General features: G+C 41.1%; 1 protein-coding gene across 1 annotated transcript in view; it reads left to right on the forward strand.

Annotated features, from left to right (window-relative positions):
- The window catches only part of HCN4 (hyperpolarization activated cyclic nucleotide gated potassium channel 4), a 245,417-nt gene extending 239,285 nt beyond the window's left edge, over positions 1–6,132 (forward strand). The window contains exon 8 of the mRNA XM_073619083.1: positions 1,600–6,132. Within this exon, the coding sequence (XP_073475184.1) occupies positions 1,600–2,693 (1,094 nt within the window). The 3' untranslated portion in view covers positions 2,694–6,132. The remainder of the gene's footprint in view (positions 1–1,599) is intronic.
- The last annotated feature ends 10,891 nt before the right edge of the window (positions 6,133–17,023 follow it).

Genomic DNA, 17,023 nt, shown 5'->3' on the forward strand with positions numbered 1-17,023 from the left:
AATCCTAGGCACTGCTGGTCTCAGGAGATTTAAATCATATGCACAAAAGGCATTAAAAACACTGCTTTTAGAGCCCTTTCACACTGCTAGCATGGGCGTATTAGCGGTATAGCACCGCTAGTTTTAGCAGTTCTTTTCGGCCGCTAGCGGGCCACTTTTAACCCTCCTAGTGGTCGAGGAAAGGGTTAGTAGCGCTTTGCAGGTGCTTCGGCAGTGCTGCCCATTGATTTCATTGGCACTCCGGCTTTCACACTGGGGAGGCATGAGAGGCACTTTTCAGGCACTACTTTTAGCGCTAAAGTGCCTGAAAAGCGCTTTGAGAGTGTGAAAGGTGTCTTAGAGTAATTTTGCATATTTATTTTCTGCCTCTAAACACCCCTCTACGTTAGCCTATGTATTCAGGCACACAGTCATTTCCAGGCAGAAAAAAATAAAAATACCCCGGGCCAGCACAATCGGGACAGAAGCATTTTGCTGCAAAAAAAAAAAAAAAAAAAAACCCACGACATGCAAACAACTCTAAAAACAGTTTAGCACTAGGCGCATTTAGCGATTGAGTGTTCATTCATTCCAATGCCAAGAATAAATTTATATTCTGCCCAATAGAATGAGTGAATGCCCAAGAGCTTGACGTGCCTAAACAAGCTTGCAAAAAAAAAAAAAAAAAATCCTGTGTGCATGGGGCCTTAATGTTGTCACTACTGTGCTGCTCAGTGTTCTCCTTGCTGCAGGTTCTGACACGAGGAAGCAAAAGCCCCACCTTTACCAAAGTGGTCCCCCTTATAGAGCCAGTGTATAACAAGGCATGGTAGGTCATTAATGGGAAAAGATCAGTTGCAGGGAGGCTACCATCAATACTGCAGGGGATTAGTCCATTGCGCTCTGCGTGCCTGTTCTGGGCAAAGCTTCAAAGTTAATTTTCTCATTAAGGAATGTAGAGTGAATACTAGTGGCTAATCTATGAAAAAAAAATTTAAAAAATAATAAAACTTTAAAAAAATTCAAACACTGTCATGATATGGAATATTTACATAAACATTTTTGAAAACCGCAAGCAGTTTATCGAGGTAGCAGTGTGTATTTTAGGGAAATATTTTGCCTTGCAAGTCAAAACAGAATCAAATGAATAAAAGTGTGAACTTTTCATAAAAGCCTCAAACTAATACCTGTAATCATACCTCCCATCTTTTTTTTTTTTTAAATCTCAAAAAGAGGGACACCTATTAGCAAAAGTATGTAAGTATAGGACAACCCCCCCCCCCCCCCCACGTCTCCTTAAAGGAGAATAAAGCCTAGTTACACATGTGCCGAATGTCGGGCGTCATCAGCCGTTTCAAAAAAAAAATTAAAAAACAAAAACATTTTTTCATACTGGCTCTTGAAATTTACCAATGCAGCAATTTAGAAACTGGATGAATGGTTTAGCACTTTTTGAAAGATAACTAGTGCATTTTAAATGCAACTATGTAGATCAGACTAAAATGGGGGTACAAATGAGGAGGAAAGAGGAGCCAAGGGACAGTTGGGAGTTATGCCTGTAATTGGTGTTCTACTTATTGCATATGGGCAACTGAAAATATATATTTTTTTATTTTTTAGGCAAAAAGAACTCTCTCCTCCTGCATAAAGTCCAGCATGACCTTCGCTCCGGGGTGCTGAATTACCAGGAGAATGAAATCATTCAGCAGATTGTTCAGCATGACCGTGAAATGGCACAAGGGCCACGCTGCTTCCAGCCTGAGGGAGACTCTATACCAACGCCTCCTACTCCAGTAATATGGACGCCACTAGTCCAGGCCCCTTTACAGGCTGCAGCGGCCACCACATCCGTTGCGATACCTTTAACTCACCAGCGTCTGCCAGCCAATATCTTCCGACCCTCAACCTCTGCATTGGGTGTATCAGCACGTGGATTCCAACAGCTGCAGAGACAGCCTTTTTCTTCACGTTTAACAGCAGAGGGATCACTAAACCAGCAATCTTCTTTTCATGTACATCAGCTGGCAGGCTATTCAGCTGCAGCCTGTGTAAGTCCAAGACCACCCTCTACTGTGCCCCGCTTTGAAAGGGGCTATACACAGCAGCGGCACCCCACCTCCTCAACTCCAGCTGCTTTTGACACCCCACAGTGGTCTCCAGGAGCAGGTTCTTCATCCAGTCAACCAAGACTATCACAATCTGATCAGCAGCTCCCAGCTGTCTCTTCTGGACAATGTCAAGGCCCAAGAGCCAATTCGTCAGGTCCCCCTTTACCTGGAGCTTCAGAGCCACTATGGGTATTACCACCTCCATTACAGAGATTGGACTCTCCTGCTAGTTCACCTACAGCACTCAGCCCAGGCCCAGTTCGAACCGCTCAGGTGTGTGGTTCTTCACGGTCGCTTCTCCTTCCTCAAACCGCTCCTATTTCCTCTCACCCCAGCACTTGTATATCTCTACCACTAAGCCGACTCAGGCAAGATGGTCGACCAATTTCTGTGTCCCAACCCTCCCTGCCTCAGCCAGCACCAGGCTCACCCCATTTTCCACAACAGTTTACTCCTGACTTTACCTTATTTCCCAGAGGGGGAAGCTCAGATCTAACAGGCCACACCACTTTGCCACAAAGGGGGTCTTCAGAATTTGTGTTCAAAGCAAGTGGTGCTACTGGAGAGGAACTGCCTTTCCACTCTAAATTACCTAGTAACCTATGACCTTCTTCATTGCTAGAGATCTGCAGAATGACATTCACCAATTAAATAGGTACACAGTTTCCAAAATTGTTAATAAAAATTTAATGAATGCAATGAAAAAATGATAGAACATGGGTCAATTAGACACCACCTCCCAGCTAATATAGGAAGATTGCAATGCACAGTTACACATGAATAGGTCAGTATTTCCACTGGACTTTATATGCCCTTTGTAGAGAAACATATACAATTTTTCTCCTTTTGCATTCTGTTAGAGCAACTGTAGACAAAGGAGCTGTACATCTTTATCCTCAAGAAAAGTGAGGCACTTTTCCTAACCGGTATCAGTATTGTGACCCACATCTAGTTACCAGTCACTCATTTCCAAACAGACAATTGCTAGTTAAAAAATACAGCACATGCTTTTGCAGATCTTTTAGCAATGATTAAGGATAACAGGTGTATTGGCTGATCATAAAATCCCTGACACATAGAAGCCAAATGTCCTCTTAACAGGACAGGGCCGACCTGTCCCCTTGCAATAAGGCACCTGCTTTGTCTGTACATTTTGTCAATGTTCTGCGTTCTTCAAGTGTTAATTATGTGCTGAAGACAGATGCACAAAGATAGAGTTCCTCAGATGCAGAAAATAATGATCCTCCAATGTTGTCAGGGGGTCAAGAGCAATTTATTTAGAAAATTCTTTATGGGGTTATTTCTCTGGTAGTTGTCACTTGAGTTTGAAAGCACATGATATATTAGGATACACCTTTCATTGCACCCAGTGTGTGTTTGCGTGTGGTTAGCTAGAGGGACATTAAGGCAAGTACAGTCTGGCTTGCCTGCATAAGCAATATTATGTAACATTTATTGTCCTTGTGCCTTCACTTCCCCAATGGAGTCAGAGGAACAGGTATGACCCTTGGGGGGCCCCATACTGTCTGCTATGAAGAGGCGTCTGTAACATGGGGCATGCCATAACTGCAGCCCCATGCAGATTTTAGATTCTGCGCTTTCCTTGTTGCAATAAGGCACTGCCTTGGCATGGGTTGTGCAATGCAGACACTCGTATTGGAGAGTGCCTTATTGTTGCTGAATTTCAGATCAGCGGTGTGATATCCAGCTAGCATTATGCTTTATTCCTATGTGCACACGGAACCCTATATTTCATCAACAGAAGCGTCTCATTCAGGGAGCAAGCTGACTGAATAGACTTGCCATGCTGGAGCCATTACTTTGTTACATGAATATGGGAAGGTTCTGTTACTCTCACCTTTCCTCTGCCAGAGGTGTGCTTGTACAGATTTGCAAAAAACTGTTTTATGGCTTAGGAACCTATAAAATATAAAAAGGAGATGTAGGCAGCTAACAGGGATCCATTGTTTTTACTGACTGCTGGGCAAGCCATGGAGCCTACATATCTGAAAAAAACAGCGCTGTTACCTATATTCCCCCCATTTTCATTTTCCTCCATAAACAACCATTGCATGTGTAAATATCTCCACTCACTTTTATTTTACTCAATCAAGCATATATCTTTATAGAAACCCAGTGCTGAGGAAGCTGCCATTGCGGACTTCTGCATCTACAAATAGCTCACTGGCTATCATGCTGCTCCATTATTTTTCCAAAACTAGTATACCAATTAGGAGTTCTTCACTTTAACTGGTCTTTCTGTGTGGTCCAGGTCAGTAATTTACAGTATTGAAACCACAAACAGCCATATAACTAGAACTTTCAGAAGGTGGTCCGTGATGACAGCCTGTGTATTGCTCTAAGTGCAGGGGGGGGGGGGGAGAAAGTGTGACAAAAAAAAAAAAGCCACCTGACATCATGTGGGTTAAAGTTCAAATCTTTTTAAAAATTGCTTATGATGACACAAATGTAAAAGCAGCTATTTATACAATCCTTAACTATGCAGATGTTTTAAGTTATAAAAAAAAAAAAAAAGTTGGAAATTGTCTTGAAAACTTTTATGAAGACATTTATTCAGTTTGTCAGGAATGTATTGCTGGCTAGATCTTATTTGAAGATGATTTGAGGAATGGGCATATACATTAGTTTGGAGAGTATTATTTATGGAAAACTTCATTACATATCATTACTCTGCACCGGTATTAGATAGGCCTCATATTTCATGGTCTTCAATCACCAGTCTCCTGGTCAGCAACAAATCATCTCCTATATGCCCCATTGCACTTCTTACAAACTCATCTTCATGGAAAGCCAGTAAGAATCATCATGTAGGAATAAAATGAAGGCGAGAGAACTCCTTGGTTCCATGTATTACAAAAAAAAAAAATTGGCGATTCTTTTTGCACCCTTCTGGCAGATGAGAAAGGCAATAAACAATTTATGTTAGTGATTAATACCATACACAGTTATAGACAGCAGGTAGCTATTTTCAAAGAAAAAAAAATATATACTTAAAAGGAAAGTCAATCACTTCGTGTATTTGCCAACAACCTCTTTGTTTTAAAGAGGCTTCCGTTTTGTTTCTTTTATAATTAAACATTAAAATATCAAAGAAAAATATTTAATATATATCTATACACAATTTCTGGATTTCAATAAATTTTCCTAAATAAAAAGGTGTGGACAGTGGTTAATTTTATGCGAATACATGGATATAGTATTCCACTTCATAAATAAGGTTTATTGCCAACAGAGTAAAGGCTGTAAGGCTATATACAGGTAAAATAACACTTCCAAAACCAAGGTTTGAATAACGTATGGTAAACAGGTCCGGTTTTAGTGCTGCCTGTGTCCAATCTGGAGAGAGTCAACCATTAAAGCATTTTAGAGGCACAGGAACTGAAGTGAGGGGAAATCTGATAGAGACACTAATCCAGTGGCAACTAAGAGGGGATACTTTTTACATTCTATTGTGCCTGCAGTGAAGGAAAACATCCCTGCTAAAAAAAACACACAAAAAGACAATAGAAAAAAAAAAAAAAAAAAAAAAATACATTGGTCATAACCATTCCCTACTATATCTAACGAAAAAAGTTTTGGCTTTACATGCCCTTTAAACATGTGAGCGATTAGGGGGATGATGCTTGAAAAATACTTGCCCTCAAATGCAAGAACAAAACTTAACCTCACCTCCCCAATGACAGGGCTGAAACGCAATTGCGATGGTCTAGAAGAAAATTTTACACCTGTGCCAACAAACCAGGTCCTATGTTAGCAAACTTGGTCAATGCCAATTGCTCATATTCGAGAAACCAAACCCAATAGATTAAGTTTACCTAACAATATGATTACAGCTAACCCTTTCTACAACCGCATATAAATTAACAGAGACTTTGATTCCACCTTTAACCCAAAACATCTTAGACACGATAGAAACAAATCACTACCTTGAAGGCCTCAGGTTAATCAAACCTCTCAAAACAAACACCTCCAGGCCCTGATAGCTTCTCAGCCTCATATATAGAAAGTTTACTATCTCTTCTCACTCCCCATTAGACTTAGCCCTGGTTCACACTGCTGTGATTTGCGATAGTCACATGACAAGTGAAATTATTACATTTCAATGGTGGTCCTTGCAATCAATGTGACTCAAGCCACATGGGGGGGGGGGGGGGGGGGGGGGGGGGAGTTCCTGTACTACTTTGAAGGAAAAAAGAAGTTGCACTGGAAATCACAAGACAATTAGGTCGCAGCAGTGTGAATCAACAGTGATTTGTTAACTACTTGCATACGCACCCAGTCCTGAAACCTCATCAGTCCATATGCTTCCAAATCCAAAAAAAGGACCCGTTAGATCCTTGCAACTTCCAACCATTCTTGCTACCAGTGTTAATTTTGGCAACAAATTTCGATTTAGTTTTAGTCTTAGGACTAAAATGGCATTTTAGTTTTAGTCCCATTTTAATCTTCTGCAATCGTTTTAGTCATATTTAGTCAACTAAATCTCCAGTACATTTTGGTCCACTAAAAACTCCAGTACATTTTAGTCGTCTAAAATCTAATGGGTGTAATTAAATTGTAATGCATTAGTTAACATTTCTCTACAATTTCCAAACTCATTATATACTGCTAGAGTGAAAAATCTCATATGTTATTATTTAAGGTATTGAAGTATGAACATGCACCACAGACCAGTGTTAATTTTAAAGTCAAATTTCAATTTAGTTTTAGTCTTAGTCTTTTGACTAAAATGCCATTTTAGTTTTAGTCCCATTCTAGTCTTGACTAAAATGCCATTTTAGTTTTAGTCGTATTTTAGTCATCTAAAAAAGTATTCATTTAGTCGACTAAAATGTTTGTCGTTTTAGTCGACAAAATTAACACTGCTACTAAACATAGATATCAAAATTCTAGCTAAAATTCTTGCAGGGTTAACACATTCTTACACACCCTAGTCACAAAGACCAGGTGGGCTTCGTTCCATGTAGACAATCTTCTGATAATACTCGCAAAATAATTCACTTAATTCTGTTGATGCAAAGAAATTCCTGGCATGATACTCACTAGACATACAAGGTATTTGACTCCCTCTTCTGGACATGCATTATGCCCAGGGAAAATGGGGTTAAGCTTTGTACCACTGACCCTCTCGGCCACAGTACGCTTCCACTTCAGCCAATCTATACGATTCCTGATTCACAGAGGTACAGGTTAAAGTGATTCTTTTTTCCCTATAAAAACAAGCATGTCATACTTACCTGCTCTGAATGAATGGCAGTAGTTCCGTGCTTAGGAGGAAGAGAAGGAAGGGACTGCAGCCCCCCTAAAACTGAATATCACCTAGGTGAAATTCAAAATAACCAAATAATCTAAAAAAGGGGGAATTGGCGCTGTCCGGCTATATGTGCATTAATTGTTGTTCATATATAAATGCTCATAAGAGTACATATACAAAAAGAACATATAAAAATAAAATTATTTTTACGTGCGACCAATGTGCTCTGGGGGCTAAAGAAATATGTGCAGAAGCCCCACCCACCAATGTTATATAATAAAGTGCACCGTGCTAAAATAAATATATATGTATCCCTAAACAACTGGAAAAATCAGAAACTCAATATATTCAAAATATCCTAATAAATTTTATATATATATATATATATATATATATATATATATACATACATACATACACACACACACACACATATACACATACATATATGCCCACATAATGTCTATAAAAAGCAAAAAATCTCAAAATAATCCAAAATCTTAGATACAAACTTATTTAACAATTAAACCTTTAGAATAAAAGTCCCCAACGGGAGTACGTGAAAAATCCAATTCATAAACACAGTGGTGAAAAAATGTATAAAAAATGTAAAAAAAATTGTTATATAAAAACAGTACTGAAAAAATCCCAATGAAAAACAAAAAAATGTCCAGAATAAAAGTTCCTTAAATGTGTCCTTCTGATGAAAAAAAAAACGTAGTCTCAGTGTGACTGGTGTTCCCCGTCTTTCACTACACCCCCACTCGTGCTTTCACTCACCGGACTGCCCAACCCCTGCAGGGGTGAAAGGCATGTAGATAAAATCCAGCAATGATGTACCTGGGAAGCGATCCTCCGTCCAAAGATGTTTATCCTTCTCTAGTGTTGCGGTGTCCCCAATAGTAAACAAAAAAGAAGAGTTCTTCTTTTTTGGTCTGCTCCAGGCCACCTGTTGCTATGAGGTCCTTTTCTTTTCTACCTCATATGGAAGTTTACTATTGGGGACACCGCAACACCAGAGAAGGATAAACATCTTTGGACGGAGGATTGCTTCCCAGGTACATCATCGCTGGATTTTATCTACATGCCTTTCACCCCTGCAGGGGTTGGGCAGTCCTGTGAGTGAAAGCACGAGTGGGGGTGTAGTGAAAGACGGGGAACACCAGTCACTTTGAGACTACGTTTTTCTTCATCAGAAAGACACATTTAAGGAACTTTATTCTGGACATTTGTTGTTTTTTTATTTGGGATTTTTTCAGTACTGTTTTTATATAAAAATTTTTTTACATTTTTTATACATTTTTTCACCACTGTGTTTATGAATTGGATTTTTCACGTACTCACGTTGGGGACTTTTATTCTACAGGTTTAATTGTTAAATAAGTTTGTATCTAAGATTTTGGATTATTTTGAGATTTTTTGCTTTTTATAGACATTATTTGGGCACATATATATATATATTTATTTATATTTATTAGGATATTTTGAATATATTGAGTTTGATTTTTCCAGTTGTTTAGGGGTACATATATATTTATTTTAGCATGTTGCACTTTTTCATATAACATTGGTGGGTGGGGCTTCTGCACATATTTCTTTAGCCCCCAGAGCACATTGGTCGCACCTAAATATATTTTTATATGTTCTTTTTGTATATGTACTCTTATGAGCATTTATATATGAACAACAATTAATGCACATATAACCGGACAGCGCCAATTCCCCCTTATACTTACCTGCTCTGCTGCAGTGGATTTGCACAGAGAAGCCCGAATCCTCCTTCTCGGATCCCTCTTTTGTGCTCCTGGCCCCTCCCTTCTGTCGAGTGCCCACACAGCAAGCAGCTTGCTATGGGGGCACCCGAGCCTAGTCACAGCTCTGTGTGTCCATTCAGACATGGAGACCCAACTCGCTCCCACCCCCTCTCTTCCATGATTGGCTAGCTGACTGAGTGACAGCAGCGGCAGCCAATGGCACCGCTGCTGTGTCTCAGCCAATAAGGCGTGAGAATTTCGGATGGCTGAGACATTCGTGGACATCGCTGGACAGAGGGGCCTCAGGTAAGCGTTAATTTTATCATAGAATGCATTAAGATAAAAAAAACAAAAACAAAAAAAAAAAAAAAACACATGCGTCATCTGAGTTCTTCTGCAAATAAGGCACTGGCTTTCCACCATATTTGCCAATAAAGATCTCACAAGGCAGATTTTGCGTATTGAACATATCTGCTATCATACGCCTCTCTCATCCTTTACGTTTCCAAATGGGAAAAAGACCGTCGGTGCACTAAAAACAGAAAAGTGGCTACAAACCTTTTCCACAATAGCCTCCTGTTCTATTAAGGTGACCACAACTAAATCTGCATTCAAGATTGTTGCAAGATGATATATGGTACCATCCTGACAAGCACATCTCCATCCATCTCTCCTTGCCATGTTTTTTCATGGCTATTCTACCTCAGGAGACATTCTACACATATGGTGACCTGCCCCATAGTTCTCAAGCTCTTGCACTATATTTACTCTCGTTATGTTATGATGCGTTCCCTACAGAGCCTTGGTATATCATACTGCATTTTAAACCCCAAGGTCTTACCAAGTCCCAATTCAAATTAGCAACCTATGTTAGCGGCAAAACAGACCACTGCAAAAACATGCAAGAAGCAAAGTTTGCTCACTTTGTGGAAGTTTGCTGATGGGTCAGTGCTTTTTTTTTTTTTTTTTTTTTTTTTTTAATGAAAAGCTCGCTAGTGTTTTTAGAGACACAAATTCCTTATAATATGGACTCCGTGGTTTGAGTATGCTCACCCTTCCGTGCCTATAGCAAGCTACACCCCTCTATAAGCACAAGGCGTCAAAGCCCTAGCTTGGGTGCCTTCGATGTCCTTATTCCCCCTCCCAACCCCCTACCCTCCCACTTCCTTTCCTACTCTTCCTCAACTATCCTTATACCTCCCTACTGTGGAAATCTCTATACTTCTTTCCTTGTTTCTACCATGAAAACAACTTCACTATCCACCTGAAGATTTAGTAACCAACAAGGTACTGGCCAGAATATGTTGGTGTAGCTTGGCTGCAGATCATCTTTATATCACTGGCCTACTACTGTGAATATTTATGGTCTTCTTGTAATGTGTACATACAGATTCATGGTATTGATGGCTATAGTCCTAGTGCTTATATAGTGTATATTTCATACCTACCAGTGTCCTCAAATCATCTGCATCCTGAACTACTTTTTCAATTCAAAAATCATATCTTTCAGAAGCACAAACTCCAGAATCATCTGCTTTGGCATCTGAGTCAATACACAAATTTCAGGAACTTAAGGGTAGTGTTTTCCAATTCTGATAGCATTTTTAACAGCTTCAGGAGAAGACCAGTAAACTGGGACCACAATAGGAGTTTCATTTAATCCATGCCTGCCACAAAATTCATAAAAAAAAAAAAAAAAGTCAGGTTGACTGCAGCTCCCTCCCTCCCCCGGCTACTGCCAGTCTCCCCTGCTTTTTTTATTAAATTAAAAACTGATCACACTAGACATAAGAGCACAGGCGTGGTCAGTGTTCTAGCTGTGCATATAAGATCCAGAAAGATCATTTAAGATCTAGAAAGCTAGGCCCTGTGAAAGGAACAGGTGAAATTACAGCAATTCATACCATGTTATAATGTTTATATGTGAACTTCAAAATGCACTTTAAATGTTTGTTCGCAGCCAAAGTGTTTCAATTCACACTGCATAAATTTAAAGCAGAACTCCACCCAAAAGGGGAGGCTCTGCTTGTCTGCCTCACCCCCCCCCCCTTCCACATTTGGTATATTTTAGGGGGGGTAACAGGGTACCTGGTTTTGACTAGTACCTGCTCTCACTTTAAGATTCCCCCCCCCCCCCCCCCCCCCCCACCCCATTCACAAAGTGCAGGAGGAAGCCAGCTGTGAAGGCGCAAGGCTTCACTGTCGGTTTCCCTTATTCAAGATGGCTGCACCAGCGCCTGATAGATTGAAAACTCAGTTCAGGTGAGGACACCGCTGGAATCCTGGAAAGGTACGTGCCTCAATATTAAAAGTCAGCAGCTCCAGCACTTGGAGCTGCTGATGTAAATTTTTTTTTTTTTTTTGCGAGGGGGGGCCTGGAGCTCCTCTTTAAGAATTAAAATTGCAACAGACCTTTTTACATGTGCTTTTCTGAAATCTACAAAACTGTAAAAAGCCAAAACTAATTAGTTTCCCCTTCTATGTAAATTTTATCAAAGGGCTGGGGAGGTAGTGTGTTTACCATAATTAACCCTGTTTTTACTGTACTGGCAGATCTTCAGTACCAGCTGTAAAACTAGATTTGTACATTAACCATTTATGGCAAAAGATACCAAGGCTTGGGTTCTGCATTGTATGTTAATGCATGTTTAGGTCAATCTGTCCCTGAATAAGCAGGTTGAAAGTTAATCTGAATAAATCTGAATAAAAATTGCCTTGAGTTCTGTGTGGAATACTGGTTCAAAGAAACAATTCAAAAAGGTAAGAAATACTGTATATATTAAAAAAAAAATTAGGTATTCTGTGTAATTGGGAACACAGACATGGTGGGGGTTTGGCTGCAATGGTGAAAATACACTTTAAAGCAAAACTAAACCCCGCTTTCTTACTCTCTATTTAGATCTGCAGTTGCCACAGTGCTGCACATGTAATCAGCTATGGCACCAGCTGCTAAAGAGCGTGAAAAATTTGCTTTGGAATGGACAACATTTACAGTTATCAGAGGCATGCTATGAATTCAATGGTTTTGGGAGAAAAGTTAAACTGCTGGGTTTCATTACACTTTAAAATTTACCAAACTCTCAGGGGCCAATGCCTTTGGTTATGCTACAGAGCTGATCTTAGACATATAAATAGGCAGCTTCTTGCATTTTTATAAAACTCTGAAGTACAAATATGTGTTTTGACCCAGTCATATGGGGTAGCCAACAGAAGTAATTATGCTGTGTAGGCACAGTACCTTAACATGATGGCTACCTGCTCTCTTTCACTTCCATGCTACAGAGTAATTATGGTGCATTTTTCACAGTAGCAATAAGGTGTGTAAAAAGCAATATATACCATAGATTGTAAGCTCTAACGAGCAGGGCCCTCTGATTCCTCTTGTACCAAATTATAATTTAACTGTAATGTCTGCCCTCATGTTGTAAAGCTCTGCGCAAACTGTTGGCGCTATATAAAACCTGAATAATAATAATAATAATAATGGTCTAAACAGAAGAAAATGGAGTGACAAGAATTTAGGGTACTATTACAACAGTTAAACTTCTTTTAAGAACAGGCTGAAAAATAGGATTTTTACTTCACAGCAAAAGCAGTTTCTTGGAGTACAGTATGGGACACAGGATCTTTAGTCATTACCATCGGATGTGCAAAGCAGTCCAACTGGGGGGTGGTAAACAATGCCAGCAAGGCTAACAAGCCAAAAAAAGTCAGAGCAGCTTGTACCACCCTTATAACCCAAACTGGCATCAGACACGGCCTGACCATTGACCTAGTAGAACCTGCATGTGAAAATATCATGTGGCAGCCTTGCAAATGTGAAAACTGATGCCTGATGCTGAAAAGCCCAGGAACAGAGCAGGTACAGTGCACCTTAGCAGAAATGGGAGGAATCCTACCCTTTGGAGCCAATGCTTGAATGATAACTTGTCCGATCTACCTAGCAATGATGGAATAAGTAGCAGGGAGTAGTCTGCAGGAACCCACAGCAAGTACAAGGGAATCTAACAGGAGCAATAGATGAGTGGTAGCATTCTCACTGGGAGTACCATGTCAAGACATTGGGGAAAAATTTCCCCTGGGATGTTTTGAAGCAGGACATAAGGAAAGAAAGAATGTCCTAGTTGAGACGGAAGGAAGAGATCATCCTCGAGAGGGAGGAGGCTTTAGGCCTTCAAGGCATCCTTGTCCTTGTGCAACAATAGGAAAATAGATCCTTTTAAGAAAACGCCAATTTAGCAACAAGATAGTCCATCTTGTGAGGTCAGAGAAAGGAATATTCCTAATAGGCTTAGACTTCATGTACACATCAAATACAAATGTAAAAAGTTAGTGCGAAACAAGAACATTCAAAAGCTCTTGGTATGTCAGTCTGTATTCGTGTTCATAATAAGATGAACTTATATAAAGTCCACAGCAGCATAATGCTCCAGACTGGAGTATTCCAGGGTAAATTCAGGTGCGAAAGGGTTAAGAGTCCGCAGCTAAGGGCAAGCCTTCTGGGGGGAGCAGAGGCGATCAACACACGCAAAAAGAAAAAATACAGGCGTCTCCAAGTGTAGACTGCAAGCTATTTTAATGACAAAGTAAAAACCACTCACATTTAAGTAGTTAAAAATAGGTACATCATGTGGGCTCAAAGTCCGGTTCTTTGTGTATCGTCAGCGGGACATGCTGGGAGCTGTCACCGTCTCTATGCTTGGTACCGCAGCCGGCTTGCGAGTAGGCAGATGGAGAGAAGCCAGGAGCGAGGGGTGAACCGCAGGATGGAAAGCAGCATATGTTGACTCACGACGCATTTCAGAGCATGCGTACTAGGGAGTCTGAACTGGTGCGCGTTCCTTTGTCAAGCGCTGTGGAGCGCCCTGGTAGTTCACCGATTCTTCCTGTCAAAAATAATAAATGCACATTTTTTTCATTGCACAAAAATGTGCATTTTTTTTTCTAAAAAGTTAAACTTATCCTTTAAGTTCCCACGGAGACATTTGTGAGCACACAAGGGGAGAGATGTGTGTAAAACCTTCAAGAAAAGACAACCACTGAGTAAGAGGGCAAGGTTTTGTGAAACAAAATAGCCGAGGTCAAGATTTGAATTTTGATGGTACCCAAAACCAGATGCTGATCCAGACCAGATTGGAGCAAGGGCCAGAAGGCTTGCACCAAACAAAAATAGGCCTTTCAGCCATGCTGTTAAAGCCAGTGACCAAGGATTGAGCACTGGCCCTTAGGACAGAAGATACGGGCTATCGAGCAGGGGCTATCGTGTATGTTCAAGTACCATGACCTCCTGTGCCAACAGGAATCATCAGAATGCATCCTAGTCCTGTGGCACAGGAAAGGGAGAATTTGGAGGGGTGTATTTTGTAAACACACGTCATAACATGTTGTAATGTGTTATTGTACACTTATTCCCTTATGCTTAATAAAATTCTACTGATAAAAAAAAAAAAAGAATCTGGAGGGGCGGAAAGGCGTAGTTCAGCGAGAACTGATCCCATAGTATCATGAGAGTATCCACTGTGAATGCACATGGGCTAGATTATTGTTGTTAAATTTGGACACCAAAAGATCCACATCCTGCGACCCCCCTCTTGCGGCAAAGGGCTTAAACTTAAAGAATATCTATATGAAAGAGGCCTTGGAACTAGTCTTGGCTGGTTTGGAGTGCCAGGTCTTCTCCCAAAATTATGTTCCTGACTTAGACTGGCAGTCTTATGCCCCGTACACACGGTCGGATTTTCCGATGGACATTGTCCGATCGGAGCGTGTTGTCGGAAATTCCGACCGTGTGTGGGCGCCATCGGACATTTTCCATCGGATTTTCCGACACACAAAGTTGGACAGCAGGAGATAAAATTTTCCGACAACAAAATCTGATCGCGTCAATTCCGACCGTGTGTGGCCTGTTCCGACGCACAAAGTGCCACGCATGCTCAGAAGAAATTCCGACACGGGACAGCTCGTTCTGGTAAACTTAGCGTTCGCAATGGATACAGCACTTTCGTCACGCTGCAATGTAAAAAATGGTTTAATACAGCGCACTCTCTTCTTCTTTATAATGTGACAAGAATTAAGTAGTTTTGCTGCTCATATTCACACACACTTCTCACAAAGTTTTATTTGTGTTTTTTTAGTGGGATTCCCTCAATATATTGTTATTAGTTGTCACATCTGACAGTTTTATATTTTTTATGTTTTTTTTATTTTGGATTTTAAGCCTTTTTTTTTCTTTAATGTTTGGATTTTTTCCAAGGCTGATCTTTGTTCAATGTTATTTTTATTTTTACTCCAGAATATTTTTGTGTGTGTTTTGTGTGGCAAGTTACCCCAACACCATTGATATCTTTTATTCTTTAATCTCAAGGAGATTGTTTGTTGTTGGTGTCCCTTGTTCATTTCACATTGTATATTAGAAATGTACCTGAATCCTCACAAACAAACCATCATTTTTGAAGTAAAACACATAGGAGAGTATAATTCAAAACAAAAATCCTTTATTAAGGGCTCAGAACCAAACAAAGAGGAAGGCAAGACTGGATCAACAGGAGAAATTAGTGAAGCCTGGGACCCCCACGGCAGACATCAATTCTTCAACATCAAAATTGGTGGCCTGAGGAGTCCATATGTAAGGGAGGGCAGTCTGGTCCGGAATTCGCAGAGATCCGGATAGCAGCAGATGACATCAGTGTCCCCAGGCTGTGGTACCACAAGAGGCTGCATCTTTTGGCCGACCAGACTGGATCCAGGGTCCTCACTGTCTGGTCTTCCTTTCACACTTCCTTCCGGGCTGTGGCTGTGCAGTCGGAGATGTGGCAGGAGGAGGAGTAGGACCTGGAGGAGGAGTAGGACCTGCAGGAGGAGGAGGAGGAGGACCATCGCGAAGGTGTGTTTGAGGTGTAATTTGGCCCCTCATACCTTTCGCCAGAGCCTCTGATATGAGGGCCTCACACATGGCTTTTTGGCCCTCCTCCATCCTCTGCATTTTATATGCTATGAATGCAGCAAAGTTCTCCTGCCTGGTGTGTGGTGCTCCCAGGACCTCTGTAGCCCTACAAAAAAATCTGATAGCCGCCTCCTCTAGGGTACTCCTCCTACTGCCACTTTCTCTTTCCAGGGGGGATGGAGGGACCTGCAGATCAGCCAGCCGGCTCGGCCCGGCCACCTCCTGGCTGAGACTTCCCTGTGTATGAAAAAGGACATGGTTTTAGTTTTTGCATCATCAATCACAATCCTAAATTAGTACTCCCAACTAACATCTAGTTCACATCATTGATTGGACAAGCAGAAATATTTAGAGGAATGCTATACCTGGCTCAATCTGGGCTCCTCCACATGTGGCCTGGAAGGCCCAGGTTGGGCGTCAGAAGCCTCAGCCGGGGGGGAAGGAAGCGTGGAAGGAAGACTGGAGAGTGATGACCTGGGTTCAGTCTGGCCTGCCAGAAAGTGCAGCCTGTCGTAGTACAACATCCTGGGGACATAGATGTCACCTGCTGCTCCGGATCTCTGTGAAAACAGGACTTTATTGCGCTCCCTCAGATATGTGCTCCTCAGGCCACCAATTAATATCTTTAAATAAGTGATGTCTGCCGTGGGGATCACCTGCTTCACAATTTCACACAATTGCTCCAGTGCTGCCTTCCTCTTTGTTTGGTTCTTGTAATGGGGGTGTTTAATCTCCCACAGACAGGGCAGCTCCCTTAGCATCTCTATGAAGACTGAAATGAAGTCCTGATCTTTCAGTACCATATCCATGTTCACTGCAAGACACAACACAAGACAAAGCCTAATGTCACACCAAACTCTCCTAATCTTGTTACAATATAGGCCTCAATCTATAGAAGCAGTATAGGCCCAAGTTTGTCTCTTACCTTCGTTCTTACGATCGCCGCGTTCAATGCTCCTTCCTC

This window comes from Aquarana catesbeiana, linkage group LG03 (assembly GCF_042186555.1).
Source record: "Aquarana catesbeiana isolate 2022-GZ linkage group LG03, ASM4218655v1, whole genome shotgun sequence".
NCBI classification, from domain to species: domain Eukaryota; kingdom Metazoa; phylum Chordata; class Amphibia; order Anura; family Ranidae; genus Aquarana; species Aquarana catesbeiana.